This window comes from Apteryx mantelli, chromosome 1 (assembly GCF_036417845.1).
Source record: "Apteryx mantelli isolate bAptMan1 chromosome 1, bAptMan1.hap1, whole genome shotgun sequence".
In the NCBI taxonomy this organism is placed as follows: domain Eukaryota; kingdom Metazoa; phylum Chordata; class Aves; order Apterygiformes; family Apterygidae; genus Apteryx; species Apteryx mantelli.
This window is the reverse complement of record NC_089978.1, coordinates 211,518,324-211,539,578: the sequence shown is the minus strand read 5'-3', so window position 1 is coordinate 211,539,578 and position 21,255 is coordinate 211,518,324. Positions and strand designations below refer to the sequence as shown.

Below are 21,255 nucleotides of genomic sequence, written 5' to 3'. Positions count from 1 at the left end.
GGTTGTAATTCAGATTAGTACGTAAAGTTAGTCACGCTGTTGTCTTCCTGCAGGCTATGATATCAGATAAATTAGATCTAAATGATGGTTTTCAGCAGATAATTTATGTAATTTAGAAGAGTGATTCCATTTTAAGTGCAGAGTAGGTCAGTAACCACTGTTTTAGCAGACTATGTTGATGTTAGAAGCACTCCGCTTCAGTTCCTGCGTTCAAGTTGTCTTTGAATCATCATGCATTTGCTTTGGAGAATGCAGGTCAGGAGCTGGACTTGCCTTTTATGTGAAATCGATATGACCACTAAAAAAAATGTTTTAATTCACTTCTTAGTGAAGATTGTTCAGTGTTATTGTCACACTAGCAATGTAAATTATATTTTACCTGTTGTTTTGAAATAAATCCAAATGGATACATTCAGATAATTGCAGTTTTCGATTTATAGAGACTGTCCTAGGATTGATTAAGAGGGACAGAATTGATAGGGCATAGCCTTTTGTTGGATGCTATTGGAAAGCTTAAAAGTTTGGCCAAAGATACAGCTATGTTGGCCAGTATTTTGATTTATGTTTGTTGTTTTACCTAAAGCGCTTATAATGCAAACTGAAATTAGTACATTCAGTGCGTATTTTCCAAGTCTCAGGGAGTGTATTTGAAGGAAGGATTCTCAGGTAGAATTCCAATAGATGAATTTGTCTAGTCAGACACAAATACTCTGTGACTAAATGTAGCCAATGATAATTCTTATTCTATTCAGGGCATTTGATTCATAAAATATGGGTGTATTTAACCTGGATATATCTAAGTAATGATACCTAAATTACTTTAAAAAAATGATACAGACCAGTCTCAAAAGCTCTCTTCTCTCAGTTCCGGGAATTGCAAAGTGCCTTATCGCTTCAGATCCCAAAGCACCTTGGGTGGTCAAGGCTGACTTCTTATCCAGTGCTGGCCATAGACTTTGAGGCTCTTCTGGTCTGCAGAAGTATGCAATGCTTTTTGTTGGTATTATACTGATAAGTGTCTTGGTGGTTATGCTCTGTTTAAATATTCCCGTTACTGATGTGCCAATTCAGGTGATGGTCACTTACCAAAGGGTTCATTTAGTCAAATCCGAGTTAGGCAGCTACTCTAAGCTATTGGCTCTTTTTACATTCAAGGAGAGAGAATCGGTATTCTTCCCAGTTGTTTTAGATGGCTGCATATTTAGGAAGAAGCACCCTGGAGGTGCCTGTATCTCTCTTTATTGACTAGACAGAAAAATGCTTACCATCAGGAGATAGCTCTCCTGATGCTGTTGGTGTACAGTGAGAAAGCAAATTACAGAACATTATTTCATTTCATGTAACTTTTCACATTTTTATTTCTGTTCTTTAAGCTGTCAGATGTTTTTGAAAGGCTCATTTTGTTTTTCAGTGAGGAAAAGACAGTTACTCTTGTTGAAAATTATGGTAAATCTTAGATTAAATACTTACAAAAAGTTATTAATCTTCCCATTTTCTTTACATACACACTGATATTTTCATCTTATGTTATCTTCAGAAAAGTTTCATGTCTCTTGTCTAATTTGGGGTTTTAGGCCAAGCTGTCTTGAGTCAGAGAATAAATTTTTAGATGCAAAACTGTGCTTTTTAGCAGCACTGTATTACTATATATAACATTAATTAATTAATTAAGTCTTTTTAAAAAAAGTACTTTCTTGTTCTAAAAAAAAAATTCATATTGCAAAATGGTTGGTTGAAATGGTAAATTGTAGTCAATAAATGTTTTCTTCAACAGGATTTTGTCCTTTAAAACCTTCATTATAGTTCTATTCTATTCTATTCTATTATGTGCTCATAAAAATGTATATGTCTGTGTGTGTGTGTGTGTGTGTATATATATATATATATTTGAAAAATAGATTGCTAAAATACAGACCTCTCTTACCTATACAGAATTCTGATATTTATGCAGAGCCTGTGACATTGATACATTATATTGTTAAGCATTTAAAGTACTTTCAAAATTTTTCAGTTTATTTTATACTTTTTTTTTTAACTTTTTTAGCTTCCCCATGGGTAGATAAAAGTCGAACTCCAAACAAAATAGACCTGTATGATGTTCGCAGAAGACCATGGTAAGCTTTCTTTAAAGCCCTTTAAAGCAAATACATCTCCTGCTTTCTAGATAAGATTTTAAAGACAACATTTTCTAATTATTATTTACAGCTAATAGTCCTCACTTTTAAATATTGTTGCTTTCTTTTTCAAATCAGTTAATTGTTCTCATTAGACAATATTTGCATTACGCTCTTTGTTATGCAGTATTCAGTATACTGTGTAATACTGTTGCATTGCACAGGCCTTTTCATTAGGAGGATGACTATGAAATAGATTTGAAGACAAGGCAATTAAATACTTTGGTTTAGTGCCAAAATGAAATGTAATTCAGATTATCAGACCAAACTATTCTTCCAGATTTTTACAAATGTTTACAAATGTGTCTCACTGGTTTAGACTGACACAGTGATCACCAGACCTCAAAGAGAGAGAGAGAACACTGTACAGGCGATGCTCTTGCTTAGTATTGTTTCTCAGGAATTTTGTCTGTTAGTCTCTCAAGACATAATGCATACTGATATTGGGATTCGTACTGCTTTAATGTACTCTTTATACGGACACAATATCTTTCCCTAAGCTGGGCTGATGCAGTAATTCACCTGTCATCAAGATCTTTAGCTCTGAAATTCACCCTTTTCAGTTACTAACATCTGAAATTAATGATTTTGTTTGTTACATTCTATTTCCAGGCTTTCCCATTGCTGTTTGAACTTTAGTTTACTTAGAAGAACTAATAAGGGGAAATGATGGCAGATGGTTTTTTACTACATACAATAGGAGGATGCTGTTGGTTCAGCTAGACTTGGTTCAGAGCTCACAGAGTCTCTTAGATCAAACACAACAATAGTCTTTTCAAATGTATATCATTTATATCTTTTTTATTTCAGGTATATCCAAGGAGCTGCCTCTCCCAAAGACATGCTTATTTTAGTTGATGCGTAAGTGTTTAATGACTGGATATTGGCGTTGGAGAGAAAAAAAGTACTTTATATCTATTGCACAAATCTATATTCTGAAAAAGGGAGAGAGAATTAGGAAACCCTTATATGCAAGCATGAAAAATCTTGGATATGAACAAAACAACCACACAGGAAAAAATAGTTCCAAAAACCCAAACGAAATCTAAAAGTTGTTTAAACTGTTGTACACAAGGAAGTGTTTTTGAATCAACTGATATTGTTCTGCTTTCAGCCTCTTAATTACTAAAGCAATCACTGGGAAATTTCTCATGTGAATGCCAGAATTTGCTGTAAAACACAAATCAAAAACAAATGACTAGAAGCATGAAAATGTATTTAATTATGATTTAATGAGCCCAAAGGATGAGAATTTATGCAGACTTTGCATGTTTTACCTTACACATTTAAATATTGCCAAGTTCAGTTCCTGCAGAGCATTAATCCTTAAGAAATGTAAAGTATTTTAATGGGTAGATATATCCTATACTTCTACATAAATGTGGAATAAAACAAAAATAAAAAAGGAAGAGAATTTGTGTGTTTCAGTAAAGGTTGCGCTTTGTCAGTATAGCCCTCTTGTTTGTCCTATTGACCAGTTATTTAAATTGGGTTATTCTGTAAGGACAGAAAAGAATAATGTTATGATATGGTATGACAAATCTGCAGCTGCTGTTTCTGATTTCCTATAAAAACTCAGCCCACGTTTGGTGTTTATACTGAAGATTTATTCCATGTTGTATAGAAATTGAGCAAAGAAATTAAAAAAGCTCTCGTTGCCTTGTTAAGGCTTCCTGTATTTAGCTAATGTCGAGGGACTGAAGGAGGCATTGAACTCGATGTGTCAAACAGATTGCTTTATGCTGGAAAAAATTCTCAGTAAGAGAATTTGCATTTAGTGCTTTTAAATTTGGTCAAGTGTTTCCATATCAGAAGTGGGTTTTATCAATTTGTTATTTCTAAGCTTCAGTTTAGGTCTTGCCTTGAATCAAACAAGCTGTCATTTAGGTATCTGAAATTGTAAAGCTGTAAATCTATGTATAGGAATATAAAATGCTATGATAATGCATCAGTTGAATGTGATAAACTCTTTAGATTTCTTGAAATGAAAATGAGCAAATGATGCATTACCATAACTTCATCTGAGCCACATAATTGTGGCTTTGAATGTCAGTATTGGAGTTCATTTTTTATTCTATTAATGTGAAATCGCTAATGGTGAGTTGGGGATATGTTAGCACTTCAGGAGAATTATTGAAAATTCAACTGTGAAATTTGCTGAGAATGCTGGTTTGTGCGTTCTATTTTCATTTTACATTTTAAATGCAATTTGTTAGTCATCTTTTTTTCTTATTCTGTGGATTTCTGTCAGGAGCGGGAGTGTCAGTGGATTGACACTGAAGCTGATCCGCACCTCTGTCATTGAGATGTTGGAGACCTTATCTGATGATGACTTTGTGAATGTAGTTTCAGTGAGTATCTGCTCTTTCAACAAAGTTTTCATTGTCAACAAAGCCATAAAAAAACTATTTTCAATGCCAGATATGAGGGACTGGAGTATTAAGCTGCTAAAAAACTTAAAAGCTATTACAGAATATCATGTTTGGCTGTTTTCCTATAAAGTGTAATGAAAATCATATATTTGTTAATATGTATACATCTGAATGAAGAGCTAGTCAGCTGCAATAGTGAAGTAGTCAAAGCAAAAGTCATTTAAACAAACTTCTATGTAGCCAAATTCTCCTTTCCAATATATAATTCTGGTGTGTGTAATGCATCTTCTATTTGTTTGGTAAATGCAAATCCTGTTGAAATAATTGGTTATTCCCAGGTTCAATATTGCAATATGAGAGTTTATTTTTGGAGAAAGAATGACACAGAGAAGGTCGGGGGAAGTCTCTTTTTCCAGACCATAGACATTTGAGTTGCTTATCTTAGTTGGTGCACTGTGACTGAAGAAGTACAGTCATATGCCACCAAAGAGGTGGCAATTTGACAGTTGGAAAGTATTTTTTCCCATAATAAGTAGTGTAGTAAAGGGAAGAATCCATGCATGGCCTTAAAAAATACACACAATTTACATGCACAGGGACAGCATATGTGATGTGCAGGTCGGAGTGGCAGGAAGAGTAAGGATTATCAAATGGAGGAGAAGTTGGCTTTTTGGAGGTTACTTTTCAGCAGCTGAGATCTTTCAGTACATGACATGATCTTAAACTTTTGCACTGCACATAAGTATTACACTTTAAACTTGAATGCTAGACTTAAAACTTCAGTTTCTTTAAAATAGAGTTTTATAACAGTTCTTTAAAATAGAGTTTTTTGGAGTGGCATTTCAGTCTTTTTAGTACTTGTCTGGAATTTAAAATCCAAATTTCCATTTTTCAAGAAGGAGGAAGAAAAAATAAAATAGATTTGGGGAAGGGGGAAGCTGGTATGGGCAACTTTTAGCTTTTGAGGTTCATACCTGGAATGTCATGGTCTAGCCTTGGGCAGTATATATATATATATATATTTTTAGTGGTTGAACTGTAAAGCTTTGAGTCTAAGGATTTCAGATGGGAACACTGACATACTCTTAATGACAAGAGACAGTTTGTGTGCTGAGTAACTCTGCAGTGATTTTGGAGGCAATTTTCAACTTCTATAGATGTGTTGCAGCCAGCCTGCAGGGAGAAAGACCTGAAATATCGCTATCAGAAATCTCTTTGAACACCGCTTATTGCGTCCTCTTTTGCTGTCAGTCTAGCTAGACCTCTCTCCTAGTAGTAGAGAAGAGCTTTTTATTTGCAATGGCATTTCCTTTGTTAAAGTTTTTAGTAGTGGATTAGATGATTTGCTTTAGTCTAAGTGGCAGTGAAAAAAAGCGAAGCTAATGTTTTTATTAAAGGAAAATAAGCTTTTCAGTAATGACATTAGAGAGCTGAAATCTTGTTAGGTTCACTACGTTTTTTAAAAAAAAAAAAGACTCTACTCCCATATTGATGGAAACTGATTACTACCTTCAATGGAGCTATGTCAGTTTTTGCCATAGGAAGATCTGGACCCTGGCTACCTCTTGATTTACAGAGCTTTCCAAACTCTTTCCTTCATTTACTCCCAGCTGACCAGAAATGATACATCTTAGCACTGAGGCCAAGGTAATAAGCCCTGCTTAGAGCCAGGGTATAATTAGCTAAGGTTCAGTGTTATTCTAGTAAAGCCACAAGATTTTGGATTGTATCAAAAGAAGACTAGAAATATTTGAATATTTTCCACATTTTGGTTTGTAACTTTTAATATGTAAAGAACTTTCTTCTTTGAATGTCAGATATTTGAGTCTGGAACCAAGGAGGACTTTTTTTGTAATACTGTGTTTATCCTCAGGGGAAGGTGACACTCAGAAGTATACATACCAGAACATGGCAGTTCTGAATATTTTATGGCGTGCAGTTTGGTGTTGTGCATTATGATTAAAAACTACATATTAAATCCTTTCAGTATTTCAATTCCTTTTGTGTAACCTATGTTTTCATGTATTTAAATGACTGTTATATATTGGAGTTGTAGGAAAGGCTGTGTTTGTCTTCTGACATTTTCTTTCTGTGACAGAAAATATGCTACAAATAGGAAGTAAATGATTGTACTACTGCTTGGCATTCTTTAGGCAATAGAAGTAAGCAGAGGAAACTTAGTCATTTTTTAGGATTTTCCCCTTTTTAAAATTTTCTGTTTTTCCACAGTCCAACCAAAGCCTCAAACCAAAGTTAAGCACAAGAAATGACACTTTCAAAGCTGACATAGTAACACAGTATTATTTGCTGTCAAGTTTATTCACAGAAGCATATACACATGCATAACATTTATAAAGTGTTATCTACTGCAAAATTGATGTTAGCTGCTGTACTTCTAACTTGTTTCATGTATGCTGTTCTATTGTTATGTTAGGTTTAAATATCTTGACACTTTAGGTGAAACAATATGTTAGAACTATCATAGTTCTGATCAATCAGATCTTTGAAAATGATATATATATTTTTAAGAGGATTTCTTAGTGGAAGTGAAATCTTATCGTTAAGCAAGTATTAAATTCTTCACTTTATTGTCCTTGCTTGTACACCTTTGGAGAAAAGCCTGATGATTTATGAGGCTACTGTACAGTGTTAACAGGCAGCTGATTCATTAATTTGTATCTAACCCTAAAATAGTCTCAGTATGTCTTTTTGAAATGATCTGATGGTCATTTGGAGGAGTAATGATTCATACACAGAAGGGTCATCATTATTCTACAAATAATATTCCATGACTAGTAATACGGTCTAAATCAAGTTCGTCTCCAGTACTTCCTTCATAAAACCAAGGCCCAAAATATCAACTTAAAAATTTTGATCTAAGTGGAAGAAACGTACATTTGTTTAATAAGTTTCATGTTATGGCTTACGGACATTTTCTCTTGAAGCATGCTAGTATTAGACATCAATGCCTAATTAAAAAGTCAAAAAAAGGAGGTGATAATTTTCAGTTGACACAATATTAGTGGATTGATATATGAACACTACCAATAATTGGAGGTTGTCTAAAATTTTTCTTTCCTTCCTGGATCTTTTGGCCAAGAAGACAACAGTTGTTTTATGGCTTGTTAGATTTAATAACCATAGAGTGTTTAGCAATGAGATTTTGAGTTAACTAGAGAGCTGTTCTACAGCTAACCTCCGCCAAGATGTTGTCCCACAAAACATGTGTGTATGGTGATTCATGTCCACAAATGAGAGACAAGGATTTAAGCTCCTGTCAATCATTTCTAGAAAGTGACAGGGTGATTTAATCAACCATGCTTGGTATATGGAGGAATCCTGGGGAACAACAAGCTTAAAAGTGATGTGCTAAAATGCATTAGTTCTACTGATTTAATATAACTCTTGCACTTATTTCCAAGGAGAAAGGGTTGAATGAACGATTAAGTCACATAAAGACTGTCAGGGGTTAATATGTCATGATTTCCTCTGGGATTTGCATTTTTCTTGTCTGAAGTGCAGCACTTTGTTGCAGAAAGGAAACCTGCTGTTAGAAAGAGCTAAAATGTATGAGTAATACAGCTGTTTTCCCACTAATCCGGTTATATGCTTTGATAGCAGTAAGTGGTAGATGATAGGGGCAGCAATTCCATCCCAGCACGCTATGATTTAGTGACTTGGTTTCAAATGTTGACACAGAGAATGTAATTTGTTTATGATGGTGTGTAGGCTGCAGCTTGCAGGAGAAATGTATTTCAGCTTCAAATCTGTAGGGGCAGGGAAACCACACAAAGGAAAACGCTAGCATACAACAACAGACATGGTAAAGGTCAGGAGCTAGAGGATTGCTTAGAATCACTCAGCCTTTGTAAAAATCCAAACTACTACTTACTGTTTAGGAACTGGAAATTAGATATTATGAGCATATGAGCGGTAACAGAGTCCAGGTCTCGGGAAGTTGAATGCTCATCTCCAGCTCTTGTGTGGTTCTTGCGTGTGGACTAAAAGCAGAGGGAAGGACATTATGAGTGAATTGTTTTCTAAGAAAAAAACAATTCATCCAGGCAATCAAGTTAGTGTTGGGGCTCATCAAAGTAATCTAAGGAATATACATTCCCTTTTTCCACTGATTTTGAATAGCAACTTACTTACTGCATAATTCCCACAGGTCAGTGATTGCCAAACTGCTCCTTTGCACCCCTTACTCCCAAGTTAATACTAGCTTTATGCCTTCCTAATCACAATATTATTATGATATGATTAACCTAATAGCAACAGAAATGTTTAGTAAAAAGCTTTTCCATGTATCAAAGAGATCCTTTCCTTTCCAGCTGCCTGTTCCTTCCTGTGTTCCACACTTCAAATTACACTTATATTCTCTTAGATCCAGGGAAACATTCCCTCTTTTTACCTCCTTAAGAAATACTTTCTTAAGTGTGTCTGAAAACTTGGCAAACACAATATGGGTGGAGACCTTAGCTGGAAGCCCTACTGAAGGGAGGAGGATGCTAGACTTTGCAACCTGGTAATACGTTAAGCGTATGCTTTCTTTGCTAGAAGTTTTAGATTTGTATAAGTGTATTTTATTTACTTCTGCTCAATTGGCAAAAACTTCCAGAAATTTTTTTTTTTAAAGTTAACTTTAAGTCAGTTTCCTTCATTACCTTACTTTCATTTAAAATTTTTTTGGTGAACCTTAAATTAAATTACAAGCTTAAACTCACTAAAGATATATTTTCTTCCTGTGATTTTGAATTTTGACCCAGAAGGGTTCAGTGATGGTTAAGAATTCTAAATAACATGACTATTTGAGGAAGAAGTAACATGTTAACAATATCAGGGTGAGTTACTGGCACTAAAGTGGCAGCATGGGTGGATCTAGAGGAGGAGATGAAAAGGACTTCCGTATGAAGGGGCTTGCCAGCAGACTTGCTAATGCACTTCAGTCTTTGCTTTCCCATTTTCCATAGCAGACAATATTAAGGAGAAAATATAAAGACATCTGTCATCTTTTTCATTATTTGACAAATTCAAAAAAAATTTTTGAGACTCCCACTGTCGGTCTGCATGAGTATCTCTCTACTAATTTAGTCCTGGAGCACCCCAAGTAACAAATCACAGTAGCTACTATTAAGTATACAGTTTCCTCAGAATCATAGCTCTGTAAGGCAGTAAACAAATATGTGTAATTCTCTTTTTCTCTCAGTCAGTGAAAAGCAACCTGAAGGCGTGTTTAGAGATGAGTGTCGAGCTTTGTGATTCTCTTAACCATGAAACATCTAATTGTATTGTGACCTTGAAGTTTTTCTAAAATTCAACTGCTCATTTTCAAGACAAAGAGGAACAGCTATAGCTACAGAGGAACACGCCTTCATAGGAGGATCATTAGTGCTCCTTAATGGAAGATCATTTTCTTCTGTCTTCTGTATTCAGGGACCAAGTGAACTGCTCTGTATGTTTTCATAACGGTATGTTTTGTGAGCTTTGTATGTGCAGGGATGAAACAGAGCTTATGAACAAGTTGTGTTCAAAATTTAGTATTCAAACGCTGCGTTACTAATAATTTCAGGTAGAGCTATGCTAGATATCTGTGTAAATATATGTATGGGGAATATCTCCAAAGGACCTGTTTAGCAGATGTGATGATGATGTGTGTTCTGCAAATAACAAGAGAGTCAATTTAGGGACCTGGTAAAAATTTGGTAACTGTGGAAAGCCAGCATTTGTTAAAAGTTAGAAAGAATTTTCATTCTTAATGGAAAGAACGAGAGTAGGAATAGTGGCAAGAAATACTCTAGTATCAACAGCATCATGAAGTTTTTGCCTGCTCACAGAATTACAGTTCTATTTTTATTCTCCTCTAAAAAAAGAAAGTTGAAAAAAGAGTCAATGACACTATCTTAAAGTATTTCAGGTGGAGTTGGAGTAGTAAGGAAGATTAGGGTAGGAGGATGTTGTATCACTTAGCTCTTTGAAATGAGGTTAATTGATGTCAACAGAAGGCTGATCCTTAGAAAAGCAGGTTTGTATCAAGAAACAGTAAAGGGCCACTAGGAATCAGACTTCTTCCAATCTTCGTCTGACCTGACAAGTCCTAAAGGCTGGTGCAGCTTCAGTGACATGGCTGGAGACAACTTTCCATCTAAATAGTATATGGGTTGATGATTCACTTTCTTGGGAGGTAGGAAATAAGTATTCGAACTCAAATTTCAAATATTTGTCTCCTTTATTCTGGCTGAATACTGTTACATAGATGTGTATAGTATGGTATAGTATGTGTATAACAGAAAATATATTTTCTCAGATTTTACAAAAAATGATTGTAGGTGCCTTCTCTCAGGACAGAAGATGGTTTACAGTTGATTGCTTGGTTCGGGAAAGCATTGTCTCAGAGTCCTGAATGAGTCATCTGAGAAGCTGGATGTCAGACATAGTCTCAAACTCACAAGATTTGATTTTTGGTTTTTGGCTGCTTTAGAGGGTATAAAAGAGGCTGAGAACTGAATTGATCACAGGCAAGAAGTGCTGTCACTGGGGAAAGTTCTTGCATCCGTAAAGACTCTCAAAACTGTCAGTTAAAGGCATTACAAAAAGCACCAGCTGAAGCTCGATAAATTTGAATGGCAAATAAATAGTTAATATGCTTCCATACTGCATCAAATTGCAAAGAAAGATTCTTGTTGTCTTCATATCAATATTTAATGCTTTCCTGGAAGATGCACTTCAAGCAAGCATCTACCACTAAATATAATCGTTAAGGTCTATTACAGGAGTAATCATGGGAATTTTAAGGGCCAGTGATACACGGGTGGTGAGACAGTATGCAAGAGGTCAGATTAGATTATCTCATTGCCCTTTTTGGCCTTAAATCAAGAATACATAAAGGGCTTTTTTGTTTTGGTTTGTGTCTTTATTTTTTTTGTCTCACTGAATTAAACGTTTATCCCCAGTAGTTGTTTATCATCCTCCTTAGTTACTAATGGACTGGAAAGTACTTCATCATCCTTGTGTGATATGAATACATTAGCCTTCATCTTTCTAAATAGGGAATATTTACCACATACTTTTGTCTTTTCTGTGTATACTTAACAGTTTAGCCATATCTATCTAGCAACAGACGTGTTTCATTGTTAGGCTTTCTCTTATCCCTAGTGTACTTAAAACTTCCATATTATCTTCAGTTTAACCAGCCCCACAATACTGTCTGTGCAATAAGACAGAACAGCAAGTGGTTGTGTAAGCAGACAAACACAAAATAATCCGTGATAAAGAGTTGAAATTGAAGTGTCACTTTGCTATCCCACTGATAAATACTCCCTATGATACTTGCTTACAAATATTGGTAATATTTGGGTTAAAATATTATGCCAATATGTAAGACTGATAAAATACATGAAACATAATGATGGCAGTTCAGAGAAAAAACCTTGTATGCTCTCTCTGAGAATTACTGCTAGCCCTAGAGACCATCTCCAAAAGCTGTGTTAGCATGCCTGGTTCAGAACTGTGCTTGAGCTAAGAAGCTCTACAAAAAGTACAGGCAGCCAGATTTCACACACAAGCAACTCACATTTCTAAGCAAAGACCCACTAAACATACCCAATCTATTGCTATGAAATTTATTTGAATGAGGAAAAGCACATGCTCCAACTCTTTTGTCCCAATATCTCATTTAAACTGATCCTTACATGGCTACACATAATCCTGAGAAAAGTTTAGAAGATAAAGGGTTTTTTTTTTTTTTTGGTTTTTTTCTGTTTTTTTTTTTTTTTTTTTTTTTTTTTTTTTTTAAGGTTACAAAATAATAACCAAGCCATCTGAATTTAGGGATTTGTTTCTTCATGCATATACTATTTTTGCCCACAACAAATGATGTTTTTTTAAAAGCGTATCTATAAGATGCTTCACAAGAAGAAACAAAATACATACATTTTTGCTCATAACTGAGAGATCTCTTCAAGCATGATTTATGGGTAAGTGCTCTTTCTGAAAGCACAAAGACTTTGAAGCTTCAGTTCCAACAACTCATGTTAGAATTCTTCTCATCTAATTTTAACCACCTAAAAGTTAAGTATCTCCTGTAAGTTATTGCCTACATTATAGTTACTGGAGGGAAATGAAAATCACCCCCAGAAGACCATTCATCTTGACTATCTAAGACACACTCAGATGAATCACAGCTCAGACTGCCTTGACCACTGTCTTGGCTTCCAATTTAAAAATGACCGAAATTAGATGAGCTGAATACTACTATTTCTGCTTAGTTGAAAAAGCATAAAGGAGTCAGTGGGAATGAAACAAATTTAAAAACAACAGGCAAGTATTTAAGGATGAGATTAGAAACTTAAGTTTTATACTTTTTTTCTTCTTTTGTGTTACTATTTGTTTTGTTAGTATATCAGCTAAGCTTTCACTATTATTTTATTAACTGTAACTTTTGTTTGCTATGGAAGAAAAATGTCCAAAAGTTATGTAAGAGAGAAAAAGAAATGGAAAGTGTTGGAAGAGGGAAAAGGCAAATCTTAAAACAAGATCTGCCTCATTTTAGGTTTGTCACAAAGTGCTGATTCTAGGAAAGAGTGTACTTGAGTGGATAAAGAGCCAAAGGAAACGGAAATTAGACACTGAAATTCTAATTTCAGATGTCAGGAGCAGGGATGTTGCTGGAAATTGTACATTTATTGTTGTGCAGTGTAGCTTACAATTCTAGATGTCTAGAAAAAACACCTCTATTCCCTCTTTGGGGGATTGCTTTAGGCATCAATACAGATTTTCATTGTCTCCTCTTATAGTTATCAAGTGTCAACAAGTCAAACTTCTAACAGCATATGGCACTGGCTTCTGTGCTTTCCAGATTTCCCTGTCTTTCTATTAGCAGTATATAAAATGAGATGATAGCTCTACCTCATGGTTCCACTGGTTAATAAATGTTTGCTCTTTCTGGTTTCTTAACTTTTGGAACAGTACAGGTCTCGCTAGAGAGAGCCCTGCCATGTTAGCCACGTCCTCAATCCCATGAATTTTTGTGGCACGTCATTTCTCAGTCAGATGCTGGACGTCCGTTTCAAGGGCTGCTTTCCATCAGGAGACAGTTATTGCGGGGGCAGAGGTGTCAGTGTAACCACAACTTGGCTGTGCTGTCTGGGCTCGTGGTCTTTAGTGCAATGACCGCACTCTTTACCAGCTCTGGGAAGGGATAGGGAAGCTCACATATGAGGTGAGATGTTAGCTCGGTGTGAATTTGAGGGAGCTCTGAATTGAGACAAGCATGAGTGAAATCCTCCCCGCCTCCTCGAGCCTCGCGCTTTGGGGATTCCCACTTCCCCAGCCCTCCTCACGCCGCCCCTCTGCGGCGGCAGCGGCCCTGCCCTGGTTATGGTGGGTGTCTCTGTCTTGTGATTTGGTGCCTTGGCTCGACGTTCGCCTTAGTCCCAGCGCCCAGTGTGGTAGCCCATTTCTAGAGAATCCCATTTCTAGATAATCGAGGTAAGAGCTGAATGCTCAAACCTTGGTCTGATCTTTTTGGACTAGCCAAGAGTGCTTCAAGCTCGAAACAACCTGTGTTTGACCGAATGAAGGCAGGAGTGACATGTTATGCAGATTGCAGCAATACTGAGAACGGTGAGGTTTCTGGGAGAGGTGCTGAAGTTTAGAGTCCATCCACAGTGAAATTTTTGGTAGAGTTCAGGAACACATGACATACGTATTTCTATACATATCAGCCTAGCCACGGTATCGTGAAAGGACCATAAATTAATTGGTCTTGCTGGGAGACCCACGGCCCAAGCTGACATCCACTGCTGCCAGTCGAAGATGTGCAGCAGCCAATCTGACCTTCTGGGCCCAGCGCTAATCCTTTTGCACTTGCTTTGCTTTCACTTATGTGGGGATAATTAAATTGATTGGAAAGCTTAGCAAAGTTAACTGAGAGCAGATTTTGGCCCAGTATTTATTCCTCTCCTAAAGATTTATCTCATTCTGTGTTGCAATAATTTCTTCAGCAGATATTTCATGGCATATTAGGTACATCATTATTGAACATGGCTACCTCTGAGCCTTCAAGATCCTTTCAGCAAATTTAGCTTTAGCATTTTTGCAGCCTATATCTATATACATTCCCTCCATAATATAGATGTACCTCTGTCACCATGAAAACAAAAGGAAAATGTGATGCATTTCAAATTTAAAGAAACACCACTACTACAAATTAATATATTATCTTAATTTTATTTCATCCTGTACTTGAAATATCAATTAGAAAATACAGGAGTGCTGTTACTGAGCACTAGAATGAGGTTTTTACATTTTCTCTACGAAGCATATGTAGAGTTATGCTGTGTAGCTGAAGACTAGCTCTTAAGTCATACGATAGGAGAAAACAGTTATTTTATAGCAAGATACGAATGCTGAACTTTAACACCACATATTATATTTGTGCCATGTCAAATTACAAACCTTTATTCCTTGAACTGCCTCAATTTTTTCAGTGTTGTACTGAGATACATGGCGATAAAACTTGGCAAATTGCTTTCTTACTATTCTCTAAATGGCTTCTGATAAATATTTATAATATTCTCTCACTGCTGAAATACAGATTGTAACTGGCCTTATTCAACATTCAGTTATTCTTGGGATTAACCCTAAAATCCTATTACAGAGCCTACAGCAGCAGGAAAAAAAAAAAAAGGAAAAGAAAGCAGCAAAGCTGGATTTTGTTACGAGATGAAAGCCTGATGAGATCAGATCTATTTCACTATTGCTCATTTAATATGTATAGATACAACTGGGTCATCAAGCTGATTTAGCCATGAGGTAGAAGTAGCATAGCAACAAACCCCAGTAGACTGAAAATCAGCAGCACTAGTATCTGATTAGATCTTCAGCAAGCTGACCATATTTTCCTCAATTTTCAGTATTCCCAAAGTAGTATTTCTGATTTATTCAGCTATCGCGATAACACTATTTAAAATGGATGACTTGTGTCTCTGTAGCAAGTTAAAGTATAATTACTGCTTTGTCCAAGCTTATCTGATTTTCTATAAATGCTAGATGTTTCTGAATCTTTGAAAATATACATACGTTTTAAGACAGTTTCTCATTTAATATCAGTTTTTATTTTAGGGGGTTTTTTTTAGCTTGTTAAATGTCATTTCAAGTGATTCTGATTAGACGTGTTTAATCAGTAAATGTTGATAAACTAACTGTGAGATGAGTGAAGAGTATCTTTAGGGAGGTAGCAAGTAAACTGGAATAATGTGAGTTTTTAGTTTGACTTAGTGTTAAACAGTAGGTAAATAAGATTGTTATCACTTATAGAGTGTTTGGGAAGACAAAAAGACATTTAGAGAGAGGATCGACTGAGAAGTGTTAACTTTCTACAGCTTTCCCTATCGTGAGTGTTGAAAACATGGTTTGTGAAGCCTTTGGAAATTCAGATGCTTGTTTTGGTAATAAGGGTCCTTTGTAGGGAATAATAGAAGATGTCTGTCCTCCCAGAGCTGGGACCTCCTGTGTTCAGCATTTGGAATTTTTTTTCTGGTATTTTGGTTTTTAATATTCCTAAGTTCTTTGCCTCATTTGGCACACAAGAATTTAATTGTTTTAACTTTAAAGAGAAAATTTTGCCATTCACAGAAAGTGCTAATGACCCCCACCAAAAGTGTAAATTTTCCATGTAAAATAACATTTGTGAGACCATGTCAAATTTTTTATTGTAGTGCCACCTAGTGACTAAAGACCAAAACGTTTTTAAAACTCTTATTAAATTACTGGGTTTGACTCATTTGTATTGTTGCATTTTGCAGTAATGAGATCATTTGCAAAAGATTTTGTTCTGTGAAAACTGAGCCTCATGCTTTTCTCAGCTTCTTCTTATAAGGATTTGCATTCATATATACTTACTGCCATCCTTGCTGAGGATCGTAGCATTCCTCAGTGGGTGAATGTTTTGCCCAGATTGCATCAGATACATAGAAGATTGAGCTTGCTTTCTTGATCATGACATAAAAACAATTAATCATATATATATTTAAATACATATCTACATATATATGTTTGTGTGTGTGTGTATATATATATATATGTACATCGGCTACAGCAAAAGAAGTTTTCTTGATCATCAGAAGCTCTAATAAGCAGTTTCTGATTAAGACAAATGAATTTCCCAGCATAAAACTCTTTATAACCTTTCTTCCAAATGCTGATGATTGCGATGACCCTGTTGATGATGCCTGCTTGTTTGCCGGTCCTATCATTATCTATAATATTAATTCTAAGTTCAATTAAGTGAATTCTTTGGGTTTCCTTATAATAAAAGAAGTAGAATCAATTTAAATATTGTGCTTGTAGTTAAATAATACAATACATACACTTGCCAAAAGAAGGATCGACATTGGTCGTAGATTTAAAGTCCTTAAACTTCTGTGGAGATATAGGTAGGTAGGTAGGTAGGTAGCTAGACAGATGGATAGATATAAGAGAATTTGAAACACACATCTAATTATACATCACCTGTGAAATCAGAGATTTTTCTCTGGCAGTGCTGTATTAATCAGAATTAATGTCATTAGCTGGGTGTGCATTTTGAAGAAATTTTAGTGACAAGAGCTTTTTAAAAGAATTCATGCTTTAAGAATTTGTGCCCTATTTGCCCTTCTGGTTAAAATAGGTTATAGTAAAATAACAAATATTAAGTTGAAAGCCAAATTTGAGGATGAAGGAAATGGAAAAGGCAAGAGCATATTCTAGTACTGGGGAATAGAGATTAAGGCTTCTAGCTCCGTCCTTGCCTCTGATTTACTTGATTTCTTCCCTGTTGGTTCACTTTTCTCACCAATAAAATGAGAACAGTTTTCAGCTATTTCACAAGGAGTCCGAGATACTCAGTCATGTCTGCAAAGACCTGTGATACTAAAGTGTGGATATCCCAGGGAGTTCCATGCTATGTGTTACTTGCTAAATCTTGCCAGCCTTGGAGGGGTTGACTGTCACCTAGAAAAGACAGATTTATCAAAAAAATTCCCAATAGGCAAGACAGTTTGTATCTGTTCAGCAGTTAACATATTGAACTGAATCCTGTTTTAGGAAGAATATATAAATACAGTATTATACATGTTTTCTGTCTTCTCATCTCTTTTGTTTGCTGCTTTTCCTGACTGCTTTTTAGCTTTGATCTTTCTCAAATACTTTTCAGTCCTTTTATATCCCCCTTTTTGCCATCCGTTTGATTCACTTAGTGTCATCTGAATACTGATCCTTTCTTCCCTTCTTTTTGCAGCCTTCCTGCATGAGTTTTTCTTTAGCTTATTTGTCTCATAATGCTCTCTTAAAGAAAGCACTTGTCTGTAGGGCCTCTTGTTGCTATTTGTTTCTGATTTCCCATCATATCCCCCAAGCATATCTGCAAGAATGGAAAGAGGCAGAGGAAATAAATCCACATCTCTGTTCATCTTCCCCTGAAGCCTCTCATACCCTGGTGTTGGGGTAGGAGTTTTAGTGATTTTAAAGAAGGATGCTCGTAGTGAAAGCAGGTCTTGGTTCTGGAGAAGCAGATCTCCAGGTTCAGAAGGAAAGGAGACTTTTAACAATGTAGAGGTAACTCTTCTGGCAGCAGCGGAGGGTCAGAGAGTGCCAGTCCTTCCTCACGTCCCTTGGTTTAACCCTTGGGGCACTGTGGCTTGCAGTGCTGCGGGGGGCTGCATGCCCGCAAGAGCTACCCGCAGGGAGGGGAAGGGTCTCTAATGCTTCGATACTTGACTGTGGTTCTGTACAATTTTCCACTGGTTTTGCAAATTGATGCTTCTCTGAGTGGAAGGATAATGTCAAAGTCCTTGTAAGACCATAGGATTACGATTTCTACTTCTGACTTTCACAAGGGTGGCAAGGTTCAAGCAACATTAAATTCAAAACTTTCTGTTTGAGTTTCATGTTGAGTTGAATTGATAAACTTATCTTCAGGTTATTGAGTTGCCTGGTATGTGGCTAGTTTGAAGTCAGCTAGGATAAATTCTCTAACACTCTTAGTGCCTCAGCCACAGGCTGGGTATCCTGCCCCAGATCGGTGAGGAGGAGGTCAGCATTGCCTCAGACATGAGGATTTTTCTGCAAGGTCCCAAAGGCAGACACTGAAAAAGGGCACAAATAATTTGGGCGGGGAGAAATCATCTAGTGAAAAATATAGCTAGTTTCTATAGCTTGTTATATAATAACAAGATAAATTTCATGGTACTAATACTTCATGATAACTTTAAAATAAAAAAAGTTAGGATTATCCAGTTTTCCATGACTTCCAATATATTATTTATCTTAGCTCAGATATAGGGGAAACCTTTTTAAATAGTTGAGAAAGCAGAAGCTGTCGCTGGTGGTGACATATTGTATGGGTGGCTTTAGATTTTAACAACGGAATGGTTTGCCCCCAAATGTCATCTGTTGTTTTATAAATGACTCACTGAGCCCACGGCATAGTACACAAATTCCATTTAGGTTTCTTTTTATCACAATAGCATTTTTATGATATATATTTATATTTACTGCAATTATTCAGGAGAAAATGCCAGTCTGACAAATACCCAACTGACGTGTTTGTTACAGATATATTGAAAATATATTTTTTAATAAAGTATAGACAGTAATTATCTTAATTTTAAACCTTTGAGAGGACTTAATTTTTTAAGAAGAATAATATAGATGTGGACTTTCCAAAGTGACAACTTGTTTTTGAGATCATGCATGTTATTTCTTCCAGGTAGGTACTAAGTGGTTGACTATATGGTTGGATGCTTTCAAGAAATCATCCAAAAATAAATAAGCATTATGGTGGTTCTTAGGAGATAACCAGTAATTGTTAAAGGCTTTTTGAAGTATTTTGGCTTTTGCTGTCTTAACGTGTGAAAAATTATTCATGCCACTATTGCTAGTGTAGTTCAGCTGAGCGTAATTAGAAGCTGGCTCAGTAGGATATTTCTTGCCTAATTCAAAGTTCTGAATAGTCACAGTATTTGTCCCGTTGTCGACTGATTATAGAGCAAAATTATTTTAGCACTGGTTAGTGGGAATGACAAGTCAATTTTAAGTGCAGTCTGTAGACTTTTGCACTTGAAATCCTGCCGTTACTTCAGAGCTTTATTGGAGTTCAAATTAATTAAATGTAACTCTGAATTTTGTCCACTCCCTCTGGATATTTTTATGAGTCACGCTTCAACCTTCAGGCTCTTGCCTTCGCCTCCTAGCAAGCAGGTAAACGTTCATTTTGGAGGATTATTTTTCCAGCTCCTGATTCCTTTATCTAAGAAAAAACTCTTCTCGCTTTGTTGACTGATGTCAACATAAATGTAGATTGATGTATTTCAAATGGCTGGCTCATATATTTTCTTAATTAAATTATAGCATTTGCAGTCTTTTGTTGATCTAATTCTCTCTTCTACAAATGTGTCATTTCTCTCTTCCAATTTACATCAGCCTTTGTCTATCCACAGATGCAGCTATTTTCACCTTGACCTTTTTCTTTGTTCTGTTTACATCATGTAAAAGCATGGTACAGTTTACTTGTTAGCTGTTTAAAGAGTTTGAGCCAGAATTTCTGTCAATTTTTGTAACGTAAATTTTGTATGCATAAGTACCAGTGCACGTGCTAGGTATCTGACCTCCATAGAAATAGTTATCCTCAGACCATGTGCAGGAATGGTAGCAAGTAAGATTTTTTGATTTGGAATTTAATGTTGGTGACATTTCAGGGAGAAATTAATACTTGTCACGAGATTTTCACTTGAACACCTAAGCCTCTATGTAGCTGTGGCCTGAGGCACAATATGCATTGACCATAAAACTGAGTTTATGGTTACATGTAAATTAGCTCATTAAATAATTTGCATAAAATGTCACAGATGAAGCAGAACACTGTTTTCACTCTTCTTCAAAGGAAATTGGATTTTTTAGAGCAGAGCTACCTACCTGACAGTGTTTTTATTCTGCTTTCCAAGTGCAAGATTTGTACTGTAATACCATCTCACAATTAGAATTCATTTTCAGACCATATATTTTTAAAATTACTTTACTTGAGTAATTTTCCCATCATGGTTACAAAATTAGGTCAAGGCAAGCAGAAATAATTTCACAGCACAATAATGTTTTTACTCTCACATGATCTATGTACCTAATAATCATAGGGTGATTCATTGGTTACTTTTAGAAGAAATACCATTAAGTGTGTCAGTGCTTTGCATCAAAGTGAATTTATTTTTAAAATTCTGTGAGCATTTGGTGGTTTTGCTGTGTGGGCAAAACATGTTGTGCTGCTTCTATAAGCACAGCAAATAAGAGTCACCTAAACAAGATATGGAGGAGAAGAAGAAAAATGAATGACAGTAATTTGAGTCTGGGGAAAGAGCTCTTATAAAAGACAAGAGCTTCAGAGTCATGCAAATATGAATCTTAAGGGTCCAGTTGGGAGTCATACATTTTAATCGCAGCAGAGGATCGGCCCTACCAATATTCTAGTCTGGGAAATGTGGGATAGGTCGAAGGAATTCTCACACTGAAAATTCATTTCCAGACAATCCAATCCCATGTATTTATTTATTTTAAAGATGATAACTCTTAAGATTGCATTGTGGCACGGGAAAAACTGGAATATAATTTTCATCTTCATTATCTCATTCTGTTTTTATACTTTTCTTTTTCTAAGTTTTGAGACATTTTTTTGAAAATTA

General features: G+C 35.8%; 1 protein-coding gene across 2 annotated transcripts in view; it reads left to right on the top strand.

The window, feature by feature from the left end:
- The window catches only part of CACNA2D1 (calcium voltage-gated channel auxiliary subunit alpha2delta 1), a 421,781-nt gene that overhangs the window by 312,594 nt on the left and 87,932 nt on the right, over positions 1-21,255 (top strand). For both annotated transcript variants that reach the window (XM_013944009.2, XM_067316841.1), the window contains 3 exons: positions 2,045-2,114; positions 2,985-3,035; positions 4,426-4,525. In XM_013944009.2, the coding sequence (XP_013799463.2) occupies positions 2,045-2,114; positions 2,985-3,035; positions 4,426-4,525 (221 nt within the window). The remainder of the gene's footprint in view (positions 1-2,044; positions 2,115-2,984; positions 3,036-4,425; positions 4,526-21,255) is intronic.